We start from the raw sequence: 21,678 nt of genomic DNA on the forward strand, positions 1-21,678 counted from the left end.
ACCCTCCATTGCCCCATGTAAGCCGCATTGAGCCTGCCATGAGTGGGAAAGCGCAGGGTACAAATGTAACAAAAATAAAATAGATACTATTGGAGATTCTACATGGAATGTTGCTACTATTGGAGATTCTACATGGAATGTTGCTATTCCACTAGCAACATTCCATGTAGAAGTCGACCCTTGCAGATTACCAATGTGGCCGCGCAGGCTTCTACATGGAATGTTGCTAGTGGAATAGCAACATTCCATGTAGAATCTCCAATAGTAGCAACATTCCATGTAGAATCTCCAATAGTATCTATTTTATTTTTGTTACATTTGTACCCTGCGCTTTCCCACTCATGGCAGGCTCAATGCGGCTTACATGGGGCAATGGAGGGTTAAGTGACTTGCCCAGAGTCACAAGGAGCTGCCTGTGCCGGGAATCGAACTCAGTTCCTCAGTTCCCCAGGACCAAAGTCCACCACCCTAACCACTGGGCCACTCCTCCAGAGCAAAAGAAACAATTGGTATTACTTAAAGAATATTGATGACCTGGTAGGTTAAACAGTTAACTTAATAGAAAGTCATTTCAGAGTAGAGATGCAATTGGTATAATACAGAGAATATAGATGGTCTAAGAGAACTAAGCAATAGGCCTAGGGAGAAAACATTCTGGATATCAAGTAAGTGGTGATGTGTTACAGTTCCTATTATGGGTCATTGTGGTGTGACTTGTTGAAGAGAGAGGTTTCCAGTTAGGAGCATCGTTATCGTTAGCTTATGCAGTTAACTATAGAATTTTTTAAAGAGGTAGGTTTTCAGTTCTTTTCTGAACTGAAGATAGTTAGTGATGCTTCTTGCGGCTTTTGGTGTTGAGTTCCACCATTTGGAAGCTGGGCGCTGCTTCCGGGCAACATGGGTTCTTTCTTCTGCCGCTCCTGCCTCCAAATTTAGAGCAACCAAAATGATAAAGGGGATGGCTCTTCTGTCACATGAGGAAAGGCCAAAGAGTTTAGGGCTCTTCAGCCTGGGAAAGGGACATCTGAGGGGAGATATGATTGAGGTCTACAAAATCCTGGGTGGTGTAGAACAAGTAGAAATTAATCCATTTTTTACTCTTTCAAAAAGTACAAAGACTAGGGGACACTCAATAAACTTACATAGAAATGCTTTTAGAAAAAATAGGAGGAAATATTTTTTTAGTTAACCAGTGGCGTAGCCAGAAAGCAATTTTGGGTGGGCCAACGGGTTGGATGGGTGGGCACTACAACCCCCCCCCCCCCCCCCCCCCCCCCCACGTCTGTCCAGCACATTTAAAGTTATCGGCGTTGCCTCCACTCACCTTCTCCCACCCCCACCGTGGCGCTGCCTCCTCTCCTGCACTTCATGGTCTCCGTCTCCCACCCCCGCAGCAGCTTAAGAGGTTGATTTTTTTTTTTTGTAACAGACCGCAGAACTAGTCCCAGCGGGACTGGTCGTGTAGTTGCTAGCACCTTGGTAAACTGTATAGACTGATGCGATTATCTAGCCAATTTTAGGTCTTAATCTAGCTCCCGGGGAAAAAAAAATACCCGAAAGAATCAATGTTCATCTTTGCCTGCTTGCAATTTGTTATCGGCGCTGCCTGCCTGACAGCTGACAGACGCGGCGTGACGACGTCCTGCTCCGGGACCTTCCCTCTGCCGCGTGCATTCCGCCCTGCGTAAACAGGAAGTTGAATCAACGCGGCAGAGGGAAGGCCCCGGAGCAGGACGTGGTCGCGCTGCGTCTGTCAGCTGTCAGGCAGGCAGCGCCGATAGCAAATTGCAAGAGCTGCCGCGAGGGTGGGAGACAGAGACAGTGAAGTGCAGGAGAGGAGGCAGCACTACAGCGGGGGTGGGAGAAGGTGAGGATGGGCCTGAGACAAAACTGGGTGGGCCTGGGCCCACCCAGGCCCACCCGTAGCTACGCCCCTGTAGTTAACTCTGGAACTTGTTGCTGGAGGATGTAGTAACATTGGTTAGCGTATCTGGGTTTAAAAAAGGTTTGGACAAGTTCCTGGAGGAAAAGTCCATAGTCTGCTATTGAGAAAGACATGAAGAGGCCACTGCTTGCTCCGGGATAAGTAGCATGGAATGTTGCTACTATTTGGGTTTCTGCCAGGTACTTGTGACCTGGATTGCCCACTTTTGGAAGCAGGATACTGGGCTAGAATGACCATTGGTCTGACCCAGTATGGCTATTCTTAAATCCTGCTGTGTAGATGGTTTTGTAGGTTATGGTTCTGCAGTTGGGTAGATGAAGAAGTAAGTAGCCCCTGGTTTCTGGGCTTGCATTTCTAGGGGATAGTTCTATCAATTCAAGCATATATTGGGGTGCCATTCCAAATAGTATCTTGAAAATGAGCGTACAGGCTTTGAAGATTAGACGTTCCCTTCTTTCCCTAGGTGGGAACTTGCATTTCCTTCCCTTCCCGAAGTGGGAGCCTCTCCTTCCTCCCTGTCCCAGATAGAAACTTGGAAGTTCCTTCCTGGAAACTTGATTCCCCTTCCTTCCTTCTTCTCCTTAGGTGAAAACTCACACTCTTAACCAGTTTTCTTTCTTTTCTCCCCGTCTGCAGGTACCAGAAACATGTGCACACCTACCGGATCCTTCCAGATGAAGAAGACTACCTCGCTGTGCAGGTGAATAAACCAGCAAGTTTCCTTATGTCCTTTTATCATGTGCACATGAATGGAAATAGCAGCTTCCTTTCTTATTTTGTTATTATTATTTGGAGCATTTGTATCCCACATTTTCCCACCAATTTGCAGGCTCAATGTGGCTTACATTTGCCGTAATGGCGGATGTTATTTTGGGTAGTAGAATTGCAAAGGTTATTGCGTATGGTGCATACATACATGATAACATACATGGAACATAACATATATGGATAGATCATGGTATATATATATATACCATGTGCGTACATACATGGTAGAGAAGAATAATTATGGTATTGCCTGAAGGTTTCAGAGTGATAAATTGCATTATAATCTACTTTAGGTCATCGACTGTAGAGAGATCTTGTTTTACATACTTCTACTACTTAACATTTCTAGAGCGCTACTAGGCTTATGCAGCGCTGTACAGTTTAACAAAGAAGGACAGTCCCTGCTCAAAGGAGCTTAAAATCTAAAGGACAAAATGTCAAGTTGGGGTAATATAGATTTCTCCGAGGACAAGCAGGCTGCTTGTTCTCACGACTGGGTTGACGTCCGCGGCAGCCCCCACCAACCGGAAAAAGCTTCGCGGGACGGTCGGCACGCAGGGCACGCCCACCGCGCATGCGCGGCCGTCTTCCCGCCCGTGCGCGACCGCTCCCGCCAGTTACTTTTTTCCCGCGACTGAGAGAGTCGTGTTTTTGCAACTCTCTCGTTTCAGCCGCCGGAATTTTCGACCGCGTTTACGCGGGTCGTCGCTCTTGGCCCTTTTGGCCTCTTCTTCTTTCAGTTTCGTTTGTTATCCAAAAAAAAAAAAAAAAAGAATTTTGCGCGTGTGGAGCACGCGCTCCTCCTTTTTCCCTCGCTTTCTAGCGGGGACGCCTCGTTGCGGCCTAGTGGCCGCTCGGTCGGTTTCAATTTTCGTGGTGTGATTTTAGCCACCATTGCCGACTTTGACTTCGCCGACGCGATTTTTCCGTCGATGTCCTCGAAGGTCCCGAGTGGATTTAAAAAGTGTGGTCGCTGCGGCCGGCCGATCTCGCAGACCGACACCCACGCTTGGTGCCTCCAGTGCCTCGGGCCGGAGCACAATCTCAAGTCGTGTGCTTTGTGTCTCGGTCTCCGGAAACGGACTCAGGTTGCGAGGCAAGTTCTGCGGGACCGTCTTTTTGGAACTTGCGCCGGCCCCTCGACGTCGACCTCGACGGCATCGGTATCGAAGGCCGGTTCTTCGGTACCGGTATCGATGCCCGAGACATCGGCACCGATGGCAGCGACCCCAGGAGAACAGGTCCCGTCGGCCCGCCGGTCCGCCGGCGAGAGTGGGGTAGAGAGACCGCGTGGGCAGTCGGCCCCGGTCACTCCCTCAACTCGTGAGCCACGGGACCGAACCCTGTCGGACCCGGTACCTCGAGACCGAGGGGGATCGACCTCCTCCTCCTCCATGCCCTCCGGCACCGGTGACGTGCACCGGAAGAAGGACAAGAAGCGCCGTCACCGGGAGCCCTCGGTGCCTGAGGAGGTGTCGACGCCGAAGCGTCATCACAGAGAGGAGAGATCTCCGTCGGTGGTGGAGGTACCGACGCGTCGGGGTTCCGGCACCTCGGTGCCGTCTCCTGGCCCCCAGCAGCTTCTGGCACCGACACCCTTGCCGGCCCCACCGCCTTTCTCGGCAGCGGGCCTGGACGAGTGCCTCAGAGCCATCCTTCCGGGGCTCCTGGAAGGGCTGATGCGCCAGGCTGTGCCGGCGCCGGGGGTGCTTGCGCCCTCGGCGCCGATGACTGTGGCGCCGGCGAGCTCTAGCCCGGCGCCGGGGCAGTCGACACCGCCGCCGCTTGCGGTGCCGGTCTCGACAGCCACGCAGGTGGAGTCCCCGTCGACGTCGATGGAGGGAGCTCCGTCCCCGCCGGCGCGGGAGTCCACCGCTCGACGACACCGAGGCCTCGGTGCCTCGACGTCGAGCCGGGCCCGGTACCGGACTCAGCTACATGAGCTAATGTCCGATACCGAGGATGAGGACTCGTGGGGGGAAGAGGAGGACCCGAGATATTTCTCCTCAGAGGAGTCTACGGGCCTTCCCTCGGACCCCACGCCGTCACCGGAGAGGAAGCTCTCACCTCCTGAGAGTCTCTCCTTTGCCTCCTTTGTGCGGGATATGTCTATAAGCATTCCCTTTCCCGTGGTCTCTGTGGAAGAGCCGAGGGCCGAGATGCTCGAGGTCCTCGACTATCCATCACCACCTAGAGAGTCCTCCACGGTACCGCTGCACAATGTCCTGAAGGAGACGCTGCTCCGGAACTGGGTGCGACCATTAACTAATCCCACCATTCCCAAGAAAGCAGAGTCCCAGTACAGGATCCACTCTGACCCAGAGCTCATGCGGCCCCAGTTGCCCCATGACTCAGCGGTCGTGGATTCTGCTCTCAAGAGGGCACGGAGTTCGAGGGATACCGCCTCGGCGCCCCCGGGGCGGGAGTCTCGCACTCTGGACTCATTTGGGAGGAAGGCCTACCAGTCCTCCATGCTCGTGACCCGCATCCAATCGTACCTGCTCTATATGAGCATCCACATGCGGACCAATGTGCAACAGCTGGCGGACCTGGTCGATAAGCTCCCGCCGGAGCAGTCCAGGCCTTATCAGGAGGTGGTCAGGCAGCTGAAGGCGTGCAGAAAGTTCCTGTCCAGGGGGATTTTTGACACCTGTGACGTGGCATCTCGTGCTGCGGCCCAAGGTATAGTGATGCGCAGGCTCTCATGGCTGCGTGCCTCTGACCTGGACAACCGCACCCAGCAGAGACTGGCCGACGTCCCTTGCCGGGGGGATAACATTTTCGGTGAGAAGGTCGAGCAGATGGTGGACCAACTGCATCAGCGGGAAACCGCTCTCGACAAGCTCTCCCACCGGGCGCCTTCAGCACCCGCCCCCACGGGTGGGCGTTTTTCCCGGGCACGGCAGGCTGCACCCTATTCTTTTGCAAAGCGTAGGTACAACCAGCCGGCCCGAAGGCCTCGTCAGGCACAGGGACAGCCCCAGCGCGCTCGTTCTCGTCAACAGCGTGCGCCTAAGCAGCCCCCTGCGCCTCCACAGCAAAAGCCGGGGACGGGCTTTTGACTGGATCCACGGGAACATAGCCGCCCTACAAGTGTCCGTACCGGACGATCTGCCGGTCGGAGGGAGGTTAAATTTTTTTCACCAAAGGTGGCCTCTCATAACCTCCGACCAGTGGGTTCTCCAAATAGTGCGGTGCGGATACGCCCTGAATTTGGCCTCCCTGCCTCCAAATTGTCCTCCAGGAGCTCAGTCTTTCAGCTCCCATCACAAGCAGGTACTTGCAGAGGAACTCTCCGCCCTTCTCAGCGCCAATGCGGTCGAGCCCGTACCACCCGGGCAGGAAGGGCAGGGATTCTATTCCAGGTACTTCCTTGTGGAAAAGAAAACAGGGGGGATGCGTCCCATCCTAGACCTGAGAGGCCTGAACAAATTCCTGGTCAAAGAAAAGTTCAGGATGCTTTCCTTGGGCACCCTTCTGCCAATGATTCAGAAAAACGATTGGCTATGTTCCCTGGATTTAAAGGACGCATACACTCACATCCCGATACTGCCAGCTCACAGACAGTATCTCAGATTCCGCCTGGGCGCACGGCACTTTCAGTATTGTGTGCTGCCCTTTGGGCTCGCCTCTGCCCCACGAGTGTTTACAAAGTGCCTCGTGGTGGTAGCGGCCTACCTACGCAAGCTGGGAGTGCACGTGTTCCCATATCTCGACGATTGGCTGGTCAAGAACACCTCGGAGGCAGGAGCCCTCCGGTCCATGCAGTGCACTATTCAACTTCTGGAGCTGCTGGGGTTTGTGATAAATTACCCAAAGTCCCATCTCCAGCCAACTCAGTCTCTGGAATTCATAGGAGCGCTGCTGAATTCCCAGACGGCTCAGGCCTACCTTCCCGAAGCGAGGGCCACCAATCTCTTGGCCCTGGCTTCGCAGACCAGAGCGTCTCAGCAGAGCACAGCTCGGCAGATGTTGAGACTTCTGGGTCATATGGCCTCCACAGTTCATGTGACTCCCATGGCTCGTCTTCACATGAGATCTGCTCAATGGACCCTAGCTTCCCAGTGGTTCCAAGCCACCGGGAATCTAGAAGATGTCATCCGCCTCTCCACCAGTTGTCGCACTTCACTGCTCTGGTGGACCATCCGGACCAATTTGACCCTGGGACGTCCATTCCAAGTTCCGCAGCCCACGAAAGTGCTGACGACGGATGCATCTCGCCTGGGGTGGGGAGCCCATGTCGATGGGCTCCACACTCAGGGTCTGTGGTCCCTCCAGGAAAAGGATCTGCAGATCAACCTCCTGGAGCTCCGAGCGATCTGGAACGCACTGAAGGCTTTCAGAGATCGGCTGTCCTGTCAAATTATCCAAATTCGGACAGACAATCAGGTTGCAATGTATTACGTCAACAAGCAGGGGGGCACCGGATCTCGCCCCCTGTGCCAGGAGGCCGTCGGGATGTGGCGTTGGGCGTGTCGGTTCGGCATGCTCCTCCAAGCCACATACCTGGCAGGCGTAAACAACAGTCTGGCCGACAGACTGAGCAGAGTCATGCAACCGCACGAGTGGTCGCTCCATGCCAGAGTGGTACGCAAGATCTTCCGAGCGTGGGGCACCCCCTCGGTGGACCTTTTCGCCTCTCAGACCAACCACAAGCTGCCTCTGTTCTGTTCCAGACTTCAGGCACACGGCAGGCTAGCGTCGGATGCCTTTCTCCTCCATTGGGGGACCGGCCTCCTGTATGCTTATCCTCCCATACCTTTGGTGGGGAAGACCTTACTGAAGCTCAAGCAAGACCGCGGCACCATGATTCTGATAGCGCCCTTTTGGCCCCGTCAGATCTGGTTCCCTCTTCTTCTGGAGTTGTCCTCCGAAGAACCGTGGAGATTGGAGTGTTTTCCGACTCTCATTTCGCAGAACGACGGAGCGTTGCTGCACCCCAACCTTCAGTCTCTGGCTCTCACGGCCTGGATGTTGAGGGCGTAGACTTCACTGCGTTGGGTCTGTCTGAGGGTGTCTCCCGGGTCTTGCTTGCCTCTAGGAAGGATTCCACTAAAAAGAGTTACTTTTTCAAGTGGAGGAGGTTTGTCGTGTGGTGTGAGAGCATGGCCCTAGAACCTCGTTCTTGCCCTGCACAGAACCTGCTTGAATACCTTCTGCACTTATCAGAGTCTGGCCTCAAGACCAACTCAGTAAGGAATCACCTTAGTGCGATTAGTGCTTACCATTATCGTGTGGAAGGTACAGCCATCTCTGGAGAGCCTTTAGTCGTTCGATTCATGAGAGGCTTGCTTTTGTCAAAGCCCCCTATCAAGCCTCCTACTGTGTCATGGGATCTCAACGTCGTCCTCACCCAGCTGATGAAACCTCCTTTTGAGCCACTGAATACCTGCCATCTGAAGTACTTGACCTGGAAGGTCATTTTCCTGGTGGCAGTTACTTCCGCTCGTAGGGTCAGTGAGCTTCAAGCCCTAGTAGCTCATGCTCCATATACCAAATTTCATCACAACAGAGTAGTGCTCCGCACTCACCCAAAGTTCCTGCCGAAGGTGGTGTCGGAGTTCCATCTTAACCAGTCAATTGTCTTGCCAACATTCTTCCCCAGGCCGCATACCCGCCCTGCTGAACGTCAGTTGCACACATTGGACTGCAAGAGAGCATTGGCCTTCTACTTGGAGCGGACACAGCCCCACAGACAGTCCGCCCAATTGTTTATTTCTTTCGACCCTAACAGGCTAGGGGTCGCTGTCGGGAAACGCACCATCTCTAATTGGCTAGCAGATTGCATTTCCTTCACTTACGCCCAGGCTGGGCTGACTCTTGAGGGTCATGTCACGGCTCATAGTGTCAGAGCCATGGCAGCGTCGGTGGCCCACTTGAAGTCAGCCACTATTGAAGAGATCTGCAAGGCTGCGACGTGGTCATCTGTCCACACATTCACATCTCATTACTGCCTCCAGCAGGATACCCGACGCGACAGTCGGTTCGGGCAGTCGGTGCTGCAGAATCTGTTTGGGGTGTAAATCCAACTCCACCCTCCAGGACCCGAATTTATTCTGGTCAGGCTGCACTCTCAGTTAGTTGTTCTTCGTAGGTCAATTTCTGTTGTACCCTCGCCGTTGCGAGGTTCAATTGACCTGGGTTATTGTTTTGAGTGAGCCTGAGAGCTAGGGATACCCCAGTCGTGAGAACAAGCAGCCTGCTTGTCCTCGGAGAAAGGGTATGATACATACCTGTAGCAGTTGTTCTCCGAGGACAGCAGGCTGATTGTTCTCACCTTCCCTCCCTCCTCCCCTTTGGAGTTGTGTTTCATACTTTATTGCTTGTCATTCAACTGGCGGGAGCGGTCGCGCACGGGCGGGAAGACGGCCGCGCATGCGCGGTGGGCGTGCCCTGCGTGCCGACCGTCCCGCGAAGCTTTTTCCGGTTGGTGGGGGCTGCCGCGGACGTCAACCCAGTCGTGAGAACAATCAGCCTGCTGTCCTCGGAGAACAACTGCTACAGGTATGTATCATACCCTTTCCTGAATAGTGGTATAGTGGTTAGGTGCCAAAGGTGACATTGAAGAGGTGGGCTTTGAGCAAGGATTTGAAGATGGGCAGGGAGGGGGCCTGGCGTATGGGCTCAGGGAGTTTATTCCAAGCATGGGGTGGGGCGAGGCAGAAAGGGCGGAGCCTGGAGTTGGCGGTGGTGGAGAAAGGGTACTGAAAGGAGTGATTTGTCTTGAGAGCGGAGGTTACGGGTAGGAGTGTAAGGGGAGATGAGTGTAGAGAGGTAATGAGGGGCTGCAGATTGGGTGCATTTGTAGGTCAGTAGGAGAAGCTTGAACTGTATGCGGTACCTGATCGGAAGCCAGTGAAGTGACTTGAGGAGAGGGGTGATATGAGTATATCGGTCCAAGCGGAAGATAAGACGTGCAGCAGAGTTCTGAACGGATTGAAGGGGGGATAGATGGCTAAGTGGGAGGCCATAAGGTTTAGGGTGTTGGTGTCTGTCATGTGATAAGAGTTCGGTTTTGTATAGCTTGTGTGTAGTGTTAGTATTTAAGATGGATGTTTATGGTATGCCTTCTTGAAGAGATCTGTTTTCATTAGCCTTCGGAAGATGGTTAGGTCTTGTGTTGTTTTTATGGCCTTCGGTAGTGCAACTGTTCCGCGTATGCTGGCGGTCCTGGTTTTCAGAATAACAAAAATGTATACACTGCCCATAATTTGGAGCTGGTTGTTTGAACAAAACACCGTCAGTGTATTTTATTAGCTGCCCACAATACTCCCAAGCATTGGCCTTTGCATCCCCTTCATGCACAGCCTTCAGATATGAGAGGGTTATTTATCGTGTGTGTGTTTGAAGACTAGGAGGTGGAATTTACACAGGAGAGATCCTGTATACAATTAAACCCAAGTCGGCAAACACTTTAATGATGATGGGATGTAGCTCATATAAGCACATAAGCACCGCCACGCTGAGAAAAGACCAAAGGTCCATCAAGCCCAGCACTCCGTCTCCGACAGCGGCCAATACAGGCTCCAAGAACCTGACAAACCCCCCCCAAATTTAATAACAATCAATGGACTTTTCTTTCAGGAATCTGTCCAGACCCCCTTTGAACTCAGCAAGGCCAGCTGCCGTCACTACCTTCTCCGGCAATGAGTTCCAGAGTCTAACTACGCGCCGAGTCTAGGTTTCCAGGACTTAGACACTACTTTTATTAACTGTGGAATTTCTGATGTATTTTAATAGAATTATATAGCACCTGTTCCTGATGGCTACCCTCCTTTTATTTTGTGTATAATTCAATGACATAGCCAGGACTGCGTTTTGGTGGAGCCGAGTTTAACATGGGTGGGCACCAAGCAATAGTAACTATTGATAACTGGTTCCAGTTCTCTAATTGGCCTGTACCACTGCTACTGACTGGGTGGATCTGACTCCAGAGTGGACAGGCCATAGCCTATCCAGGCTCACCCATGGCTACTCCCCTAGTATATAATTACATGATTGCATAGCATTAAACTGAGTAAATACATCTGTTCACTGTGTTCAGAGTTCTGGTGAATGTTTGCTCTTTGATATTTTTAGCAGTTAAGAGTATGTTTAGTTTATGAATCTTGTTAGGGCTAGGGATTACATGCGCATGTCCTTTTCCCTTTTCCCACCTCCCACATTCCCCCACCTCCCCTCACCTTCTGCAGCCCTCTCATGCTTCTACCTTCTCAGCCTCCTCCTTTCCCTGCAGCTTTCTCTCTGTTCCATAGTCTTCCTTCCACCCCCTGCAGCTCTTAGGGGGTTTGGTGCAATGTACTACTACTACTTATCATTTCTAAAGCGGTACTAGACGTACGCAGTGCTGTACACTTGAATATGAAGAGACAGTCCCTGCTCGACAGAGCTTACAATCTAATTAGGACAGACAAACAGAACAAATAAGGGATAAGGGCAAAGGGTAGCAAGATTCTGGAATCCGAAAGAGTAGCAAGATTCCGGAACCCGAAAGAGTAGCAAGATTCCGGAATCCCAAAGAGTAGCAAGATTCCGGAATCTCAAAGACTACTACTACCACTACTCATCATTTCTCTAGCACTACTAGACGTACGCAGTGCTGTACACTTGAATATGAAGAGACAGTCCCTGCTCCACAGAGCTTACAATCTAATTAGGACAGACAAACAGGACAAATAAAGGATAAGGACAAAGAGTAGCAAGATTCCGGAATCCCTAAGAGTAGCAACAATCCAGAATCCCAAAGAGCAGCAAGATTCCAGAATCCTAAAGTAGCAAGATTCCGGAATCCAAAGAGTAGCAAGATTCTGTGCAGAATCCCAAAGAGTAGCAAGATTCCGGAATCTGAAAGACTACTACTACCACTACTTATCATTTCTCTAGCACTACTAGACGTACGCAGTGCTGTACACTTGAATATGAAGAGACAGTCCCTGCTCCACAGAGCTTACAATCTAATTAGGACAGACAAACAAGACAAATAAAGGATAAGGACAAAGAGTAGCAAGATTCCGGAATCCCAAAGAGCAGCAAGATTCCAGAATCCTAAAGTAGCAAGATTCCGGAATCCAAAGAGTAGCAAGATTCTGTGCAGAATCCCAGAGAGTAGCAAGATTCCGCAATTCCAAACACTACTACTTTTCATTTCTATAGCATTACTAGACATACGCAGCGCTGTACACTTGAACATGAAGAGACAGTCCCTGCTCCACAGAGCTTACAATCTAATTAGGACAGACAAACAGGACAAACAAAAGATAAGGGAATATTAAAGTGAGGATGATAAAATAAGGGTTCTGAGCAAGTGAATAAGGGTTAGGAGTTAAAAGCAGCATCAAAAAGGTGGGCTTTTAGCTTCAATGTTATGTCATTTTCATCCAGAAAAGAGAGAGGCAGTTGTTGGCGTTGCTGGAACCATTTTGCCACTGCGGACTAGATGAAAGCTTTCTGTGGGCCATAGTTTACTCATCTCCACTCTAGCCCTCCCTCTACACCAGTGGTTCCTAAACCTGATCCTGGAGGCGCCCCAGCCAGACAGGTTTTCAGGATACCCACAATGAATATTCATGAGAGAGGTTTGCAAGCACCGTCTCCACTTCATGCAAATCTCTCTCATGAATATTCATTGTGGGTATCCTGAAAACCTGACTGGCTGGGCTGCCTCCAGGACCAGGTTTGGGAACCACTGCTCCACACTCAAGGTTGAGAAGCAAAAAAGCCCGTTTGTCCAAAAATCAAATGGGCCCTAGGAAGGCTCCCCTGCCCTTCCCTCCCATCCCATCCATGTCCAGTGACTCACCCCAGCCCTCATCTGCCCACCCTCTTCTCTCACAACAGCCTTCCTTTCCTTCCTTCCCTTAAAACTTTTACTTTACCTGAAGTCGCAGCGGCGTCAGTGCAAGCGGCAGGCTCGGCTCTCCTCCAGCCTTCCCTTTCCTTCCCTCTCAGTGTCCCACCCTCCTCTGACATAATTTCCTCTTTCCGTGAGGACGGGACACTGAGAAGGAAGGCTGGAGGAGAGCCAGTTATGTAGTAACTCATTTGCATACGGTTACGAACCCAGCCAGCCATCCAGGGACGCAGATAGACAAATTGTTATATAGGAGATTATTAAACTCACTTGATATACCGCATTATTTGTACTAACAGGTGAATGTAGTTTAAAAATAAGGAAAGAAAAAAGCAGAGAAAAGAGAGATATATTAATGAGAGAAAAATTAAGCAGTTGCCATACTTGTGCTGTAATTGTCTGTTGCTTATGTTTGATTTATTCTTACTCTGCACTTCCTTGAGTGAATTTCTTCACAAAGACGGTAAATAAATCCAAATAAACAAAAAGCATAAAATGCTACTGTTAACCCTAGTGTTTTATGTTTTTTTTTTATTTATTAGGATTTATTTACTGCCTTTACTGTTAAGGGGAGGGAGAGGGAAAATTATAGGAAGGTGACAAGTGAACAGGGGTACATCGGATCATGTGCCAAAAGTTATCTTCAAAAAGATAAGTTTTCAGTAGTTCTTTAAACCTAGAGAAAGACTTGTGTACGTATTGCTGATGGAAGGATTGTTCCATAGATATGGAGCCAAAAAGAAAAAACGTACTCCCCGATATTAAGCAGGCAGTGCGGGTATTCACAGCCAGATCGTTTCCTGTGACCGGCATTGAATATCTAGAGGGGGGGGGGGGGGGTTGGCCAACTTTAACTTACCCAGTTCTGTGAATATTCAGCGCTGACTGGTTAAGATAATAGTGGGCAGGCTGTCCAAGTTGCCCACTAAACTTAGCTGGCCAACGCTTAAATATTTGCGGATAGTCAGCTATATCTTGCTAAGCATTAATATTCAGGCTGCTATATCACGGTGAACGTTAGCGTTTAGCCAGGCAAGTACTATTCAGCCGGCCTGGAGCCATAAATAACGCTGAGTATAGAGTCCATAGTGCCTAGTGGATTCTAAGCGAGCAGACGGAGGGGAAGGAAGTACCAAGCGGTAAGCGTCGAAATAGGGTAGCATAAGCACAGGGGTGTAAGGAATTGTACATGAAGATAGCTAAGAAGGAATTCCTGAATAATAAGCCCTGTGGGTGAGGCAAACACCTTTAAGTTGCACCCGAACATAAGAGTAGCCATACTGGGTCAGGCCAATGGTCCCTCTAGCCCAGTATCCTGCTTCCAACAGTGGCCAATCCAGGTCACAAGTACCTGGCAGAAACCCAAATTGTGGCAACATTCCATGTAGAACCCCAAAGAACAGCAAGATTCTGGAACCCTAGAGAGTAACAAGATTCCATGCAGAATCCCAAAGAGTAGCAACATTCCATGTAGAACCCCAAAGAATAGCAAGATTCTGGAATCCTAAAGAGTGACAAGATTCCATCCAGAATCCCAAAGAGTAGTAACATTCCATGCTACGAATCCCAGGACAAGTAATAGTCCTCTGCATTTTGAACATAAGAACAGCCGTACTGGGTCAGACCAATGGTCCATCTAGCCCAGTATCCTGTTTTCCAAACAGTGGCAAAAGGTAGGCAACCAATGCCGATGGAATGAATAGTGGGGATGTGTGATTGGACCTTTTTACGCTATGTAAAAATCAGGCCGCAGAGTTTTGTAGTGATTGTAGGTGCTTAAGTTGACTGGTAAACCTGCATACACAATATTCACCACTGAAGAGTTATTTATTTATTTATTGCACTTGTATCCCACATTTTCCCACCTATTTGCAGGCTCAATGTGGCTTACAAAGACCTGTTATGGCATCGCCATTCCAGGGTAAAAGATACAATTGGTGTTACAAACAGATCATGGATGACAAAAAAGAATGAAGCAAACAGTTATTGAAGAAGACTATTGATCTACTCCCATAGCTGCTGTTGAGCAGGCAGCATAGACACAAGTTGTGCTAACCCAAAATTCAGACATCCTAGGGCCGAGAGTATCAATAACTAGTCTTCTAAGTGTCAGTAAGAGGCTGAAGCTGCTGTTGCTATTACAGGTGATGAAGGTGAGGAGTCAAGAGAGAGGGACATGGAAGGGGAGAGCCCAGCAAGCCAAACCACCACAAGGGTGGAGGTACACAAATTCCTACGAAAAGTAGAATCTGAGGAAAGGGGGAGTAGGAGGAGTAGGCTCTTGAACAACACTAGTAGGCGACGTAGATTAGGAACAATCTCTTTATTTAAATATACACTTGACTCAACACAGCCGTGTTTCGGCGCTACAGACGCCTTCTTCAGGAGTCTATGAAATAAAACCAAACAATAAGTGTAGAACGTTAAATGTGTGATAAACATAAATGTTTATCACACATTTAACGTAAATGTTTATCACACATTTAACGTAAATGTTTATCACACATTTAACGTTCTACACTTATTGTTTGGTTTTATTTCATAGACTCCTGAAGAAGGCGTCTGTAGCGCCGAAACACGGCTGTGTTGAGTCGAGTGTATATTTAAATAAAGAGATTGTTCCTAATCTACGTCGCCTACTAGTGTTGTTCAAGAGCCTACTCCTCCTACTCCCCCTTTCCTCAGGGGAGAGCCCAGCACAGCATCAAGCACAATCTTGTTCCAGTGCAGATGGGGTCACATTTAGCCACTGCCTGCTCCAGTACCCACCGCCCCCTGGCAATCTCCCTCTAGCAGCACTATTCCATCCATACACCACCCACATCAGGGGTATCGCTATACCTTCTTTCCTGGGACTGGTTTATCACGGCTCAGGCACATCTGTACTCTGCCTGTCAGAAGGGATTAACACTAGTTTTCTGTATCATTGTGCTGTGGCCACAATAAACTTTATTCTGAGGCAGTTTCAGCCCATTCATCTTGTCGTACCACCAGTGGCGTACCAAGGTGTGGGCAGTCCGCCCCGGGTGCACGCTGCTGGGGGGGGGGGGGTGCCCGCGCGCCTGTCGGCTCTTCGTTTTCATGCTCCTGTTCTGTGGCAGAGGGAGGCATGGAAACGAAGAGCCGACAGGCGCGCGGAACCCCCCCCCCCCAGCAGCGTGCACCCGGGGGGGGGGGGTTCTTTCGCTGGGGGTCGCGATGCACCCGGAGGGTTATTTCGCCGGGGGGGGGGGGGTGTCGCGCTGTTCCGGGGGGGGGGGTCATCGGCGATCCGCCCCGGGTGTCAGCGCCCCTAGGAACGCCACTGCGTACCATTCCCATCTGATTTGAACAGTTTCCCCCATAAATCTGTGTAGGACTCTTAGATTTTTAATCCTATTCAGCATACAGTTAAATTTGAGTTGGGATCTTACAACATTTACTCTGGGTCCTAGAGTTTTCTGGTTCTTTCCTTGCGAGTAGAGTCACCTGCCAGGAGCCTCACTTTAGGGACATATTAGCACAAGCAGAGGGGTGGAAAAGAGAGGGTATTGAAGCGCTCATCTGTGTGACAGTTCAGTGGAGTTCTGACTGATTTGTTTTTGAAATTTCTAACAAAAAAAACAAAACTAGAAATTGGCTGGCAGCCTACTGTGGGTCGTCAGATGAAATGAAATATTAGTGGGTTTTCTCCCTTTTCCTGCCATCTTTTCACATTTTTGTCTTCTCTGTCCCTGAGACTGACCGCCCCTGTTCCTACTGTGCCCTGCTCCCAGCTCATAAAAGTATGAGGCCCGTCTTCAACAAGGCTTTTTCTCACAGGCACACGATGGGAAGAGGCTCATTTTAGAATAAGGCCCCTAATTTTCAAACCACAAAAGCAGCACCATGAGAAACCACAGAATTGTTTCAAAACACGACTGTCAACAGGCAAAAAAAAAAAAACCCTGTGAAATACCACATTACAGTGTACACTCAGCAATGGAAAATAAAGACACGAAAGGAGTTTATTTCATAATGACAAACGGGTAGGAGACCTAACGTCCCATAAAATAGTTCACAGGCCGGGCCGGCTCAAGAGATAGTGACACCTTGAGCTAACTTTCTTTGACTGCGCCTCTGCCCTGCATCTCTTTCCTCCCCCACCCCCACCCCTTCCTCTTTCCTCCCTCTGTTGGTTTGGCATCTCTCCTTCCCCCAGTCACTCTTCCCCCTCCTCTGTTCCCCCTTCCCATTTGTCCGGCTCTCTTGCCTCACCTCCTCACTCCACCGTTGCATCAGTTACTGGTGGCGGTGGCGGCAGCGTGACAGGCTGCGTTCAGCCAGCCCTTGGTCTTCTCTCTGGCAAGTTCTACCAAAGGGGAGGGGAGACATGATAGAGGTATATAAAATAATGAGTGGAGTGGAACAGGTGGATGTGAAGCGTCTGTTCACGCTTTCCAAAAATACTAGGACTAGGGGGCATGCCATGAAACTACAGTGTAGTAAATTTAAAACAAATCGGAGAAAATGTTTCTTCACCCAACGTGTAATTAAACTCTGGAATTCGTTGCCGGAAAATGTGGTGAAGGCGGTTAGCTTAGCAGAGTTTAAAAAGGGGTTGGACGATTTCCTAAAGGACAAGTCCATAAACCGCTAATAAATGGACTTGGGAAAAATCCACAATTCCAGGAATAACATGTATAGAATGTTTGTACGTTTGGGAAGCTTGCCAGGTGCCCTTGGCCTGGATTGGCTGCTGTCGTGGACAAGATGCTGGGCTCGATGGACCCTTGGTCTTTTCCCAGTATGGCATTACTTATGTACTTATGTAAAGGAAATTTGCATCAGTGAAAGAAGGATGGAGAGGAGAGGGGGAAGAAAGAAGGGGAGAAACAATTTGGGTGGGGGGGGGGGGGGGAAAGGAGGCTAGATGAGGACAGAAGCTGGGTATTTTGGTGCCCTTAATTGTTGGTACCCTGGGCTAGAGCCTCACCTGGTCCAGTGGTCAAGCCAGCCCTGTTTGCAGGCCTTTGTCCCCACTGCTGCTTGGTTTCTGTTATGCTCAACTCCGTCCCCCTCCATTTCACGAAGCAGACGTGAGAGACACTTGGAGGTTGTGGACTTGAAAGTGTTTTATGCACGTTATTCATTTGTTGCCCTCAAACGGGGGCTGTGAATGCTTCCACAGTACATCCGGCTGGCCTAAAGGGTAGGTCAGTCTGCGGAATTGAAAAGATATTATCCTTGAAATTCTTTTAATCTGTCTTTCTAGAAATTGTCTGACTGCACGGAGGAGGCCATCTTGAGAATCAGTATGACAAAATGGCCTCCTGCGTGACGGGTCAGATCTTTGAACGTACTGTCAGCAGACTCTTAACAGCTGGCCTCTCTGGGCCTTCAATATCCTTTATTGGACCACCAGTTAGTATAAGAATTGGCCAATGAGGATGAGTTCTCGAGACCAGCAGCCCAGACTCAGCTCAGTGAAAGCCACAGCTTAGTTTCCCATTAAACTTTTTGAAAATGGAGGGATCTTCAGAGTTTTTTTTTTTTTTTTATTGTATTGGAGATGTAGGACTACATGTCCCTGTACACGAGAGACGACTTTGTCTGTGGAGGAGTAACCCAAGGCATTTTTTTTAAATTCCAGTTTGAGACGGGCTGCAGGGGGATGAAGTTGCCTGTTATATGTCTGGGATGCCCAGACATGTTGCTGCCTCTATATTTCTTGGCGGTCACTTTCCCTGGTGCATGTCGTAAGATATTTTTAGCCTGACACTAACCTCTTTGTACTGTCCTGTAGACTGGAAAGACAACTGTCGAGGAAGGAAGCTGATGGAGGGGGAAAAAAAAAACCCAAAAGCAAATATTTCTCTATTGGAAACCCTCGTGCCAGCCTTTGAATGGAAAGCGCTTAGCTAGACACAGCTGCTCATCCAGCTGACTGTGCCCTGTCCACCCCTCCGCCCCCCCCATACACATATACTGTGTCTTCGCTTGGTGATCTCATTGTTCAGCATGATGGAATTTTGCTGATGCAGGCTGCACTAAGAAACCATGGTGGAAGCTTTCCAGTTCCTTAAACAAGCAGCACAAACCCTCGCCCCTTCCATACTCTGCCGAGCAACCCAAAAATCTCCCCGGAGCAACAAAAAGCTTTAGTTTTTCATTCTTTGGATAATCTGTGTAATTTCATCTTGAGTTGACTTCTGAATCATTACAAAATATGTAGGGAACAGAATCTTTACAGCTGGTCACGCCGGGCTCAAGCTGGTGATTTTTTTTTTTTTTTAATTCAGGGCAGATCGATCTGGTCAGTACGTGCATAGCCCTGCCGTCCCGCTGCGTAATCTCTGCATGCAGTGAGATACGACCAGGACTGGACGGACCTGTTCTGAATAAACCAGAGAGGTCAGCCTTTTATGGAGAAGTATATGAAGGGTTTGATTATGTTTTCAATTCACTCAGTTCGTTGGCAGTTGAGAGGAAAATCCCAAAGCCCTTGCCTTTGTTGTTAAAGGGATTGCAGTCCTGAATAGTGAGGTGCACGGGCCCATTAAACTGTACCCCCGAATTTTACGTAATGTCAGCCATCTACTGCCGCTTCCTGCATCCTACATCAGCTTGCCCATGTTTCTCCCCTGAACTCTGGAGTCTACGCTAAGTGGGAAGGAATGTGTGGGGGTACAGACAGTCACGTCAGAGAGAGGGGGACCTCCGAGGGAGGTGTTTTCACTAGATACAGCACATAGATAATGGAGCAATTTAAAAAAAAAATTGTTTAGTCCTGTTCATTGTAATTTAAAAGGTTTTGTTTCTTTTTGGAGGTCTTCATGTGTACAGAGTTAAGGATGTAGTCTTGTCGTGGAAACATTTTCCCACCTATTTGCAGGCTCACTGTGGCTTACAATTTTTCCGTCATGACTTATGCCATTTCAGAATACAGATTATCCAAAGAATGAAAAACTGAAGCTGTTTGTTGCTTCAGGGAGATTTTTGGGTTGCTCGGCAGAGTATGGAAGCGGTGAGGGTTTGTGCTGCTTGTTAGTGGAGGAGTGGCCTAGTGGTTAGGGTGGTGGACTTTGGTCCTGGGGAACTGAGGAACTGAGTTCGATTCCCACTTCAGGCACAGGCAGCTCCTTGTGTCTCTGGGCAAGTCACTTAACCCTCCATTGCCCCATGTAAGCCGCATTGAGCCTGCCATGAGTGGGAAAGCGCAGGGTACAAATGTAACAAAAAGAAAATAGATACTATTGGAGATTCTACATGGAATGTTGCTACTATTGGAGATTCTACATGGAATGTTGCTACTGTTGGAGATTCTACATGGAATGTTGCTATTCCACTAGCAACATTCCATGTAGAAGGCTGCGCAGGCTTCTGTTTCTGTGAGTCTGACGTCCTGCACGTACGTGCAGGACATCAGACTCACAGAAGCAGAAGCCTGCGCGGCCACATTGGTGATCTGCAAGGGTCGACTTCTACATGGAATGTTGCTACTACTGGAGATTTTACATGGAACGTTGCTATTCCACTAGCAACATTCCATGTAGAAGGCTGCACAGGCTTCTGTTTCTGTGAGTCTGACGTGCAGGACGTCAGACTCACAGAAGCAGAAGCCTGCGTGGCCACATTGGTGATCTGCAAGGGCCAACTTCTAGTGGAATAGCAACATTCCATGTAGAATCTCAAATAGTAGCAACAGTGGAGGAGTGGCCTAGTGGTTAGGGTGGTGGACTTTGGTCCTGGGGAACTGAGGAACTGAGTTCGATTCCCAGCACAGGCTGGGCAAGTCACTTAGCCCTCCATTGCCTGCTGCATTGAGCCTGCCATGAGTGGGAAAAAGTGCGGGGTACAAATGTAATAAAAAAAAAAAAAAAATAATACATATAGAACATGGATGATGTAATGAACAGTCAGGTAACACATGGATTACATACAATTGGTATCACATATTGAAATTAGACAATACGATATAGGGAGAAAATAATCCGATTATTAAATAAATGATGGTGAATTGCGGTTCCAATTATGAGTCATTATGGTATGTCATGTTTAAGAGATATGTCTTCAGTGCCTTACGGAAGTTAATTAGGTTGTGAATTATTTTCAGGTCAAGTGGTAGAGCGTTCCACATTTGCGAACTCAAGTATGAAAAGCTGGATGCATGTATTAATCTGGGAAAGTGAAGATTTAGGAATGTGCGTGCTGATCTTTTAGCGTTCCTGGGTGGCAGGCCAATAAGGTCCAACATGTAGGTCGGATGTTGCTCTTTCTTCATGGGGAGGCTCTTCAACTGGAGGATCCTGTTAATGACAATGGTTTTCGAGGATAGAGAGCCAACAGCCTGTCTTATTATCTTGAAGAGAAAAAGCCTCAATACACCTGTCCCATATTCCTTGTCTCCAGCTGAGGAAGAGTTAAACTATCCCTCAGTGATGCAACTATAATAATTTGGTGCCTTAACAGAAACTACTTTAACTGTGGTTATCATGTGACTGTCTCACCCCCCCCCCCCCCCCCCCCCCCGGTTCTGCATTTCTCTCTGTACTGTCTTTGCTTGCCTGCTGCAGGGATCCAGGCTAAGTCCTACTGTATTCAGTGACCATTTCCTGTCAGAATGGAGTTTCCCTTGGTTTATCCGGGGAGGGGGGAGGGGTTGCTCTTCCTTTTTTGAAATCACATGGTGCTGAGGCCTGAGAACCCTGAGTTAAACCTATAGATAAGTATGAAACCTGTCCACTCCCTTCACCTCTAGAGCCCTGAGCCCTTCTCTCCTTTCTGATCAAGGAAGAATACTCTGAGGCATTTTTTTCTTTATTCTTTCCAGCTTAATGGATGTTGGAAGTAGGGTTACCATATTTTGTCCCCCAAAAAGGAGGACACATGCCCCGCCCTCTCCCTTTCACACCCTGCCCTCGCTCCGCCCCCTGTCACATTTCCCCTCCCCCCTGTCACACACCCCGTCACGCCCCTCCCCTTACCTTACTACTGCCCTGGTGGTCTAGTGACCTCTTCGGGCCTGAAAGAGCCCCCTCGTTCCTGCCCGGAGCACTGCCCTGCATGCATCCTTCCTGTGAGGCCCCACCTGGAGTATTGTGTTCAGTTTTGGAGGCCGTATCTTGCTAAGGATGTAAAAAGAATTGAAGCGGTG

General features: G+C 49.4%; 1 protein-coding gene across 2 annotated transcripts in view; it reads left to right on the plus strand.

Moving 5' to 3' along the window:
• INPPL1 (inositol polyphosphate phosphatase like 1) overlaps positions 1–21,678 on the plus strand; it is a 255,019-nt gene that overhangs the window by 114,443 nt on the left and 118,898 nt on the right. For both annotated transcript variants that reach the window (XM_030199978.1, XM_030199979.1), the window contains exon 2: positions 2,582–2,645. In XM_030199978.1, coding sequence (XP_030055838.1) covers positions 2,582–2,645 — 64 coding nt within the window. The remainder of the gene's footprint in view (positions 1–2,581; positions 2,646–21,678) is intronic.

The sequence above is a fragment of the Microcaecilia unicolor genome, chromosome 4, assembly GCF_901765095.1.
Source record: "Microcaecilia unicolor chromosome 4, aMicUni1.1, whole genome shotgun sequence".
NCBI classification, from domain to species: domain Eukaryota; kingdom Metazoa; phylum Chordata; class Amphibia; order Gymnophiona; family Siphonopidae; genus Microcaecilia; species Microcaecilia unicolor.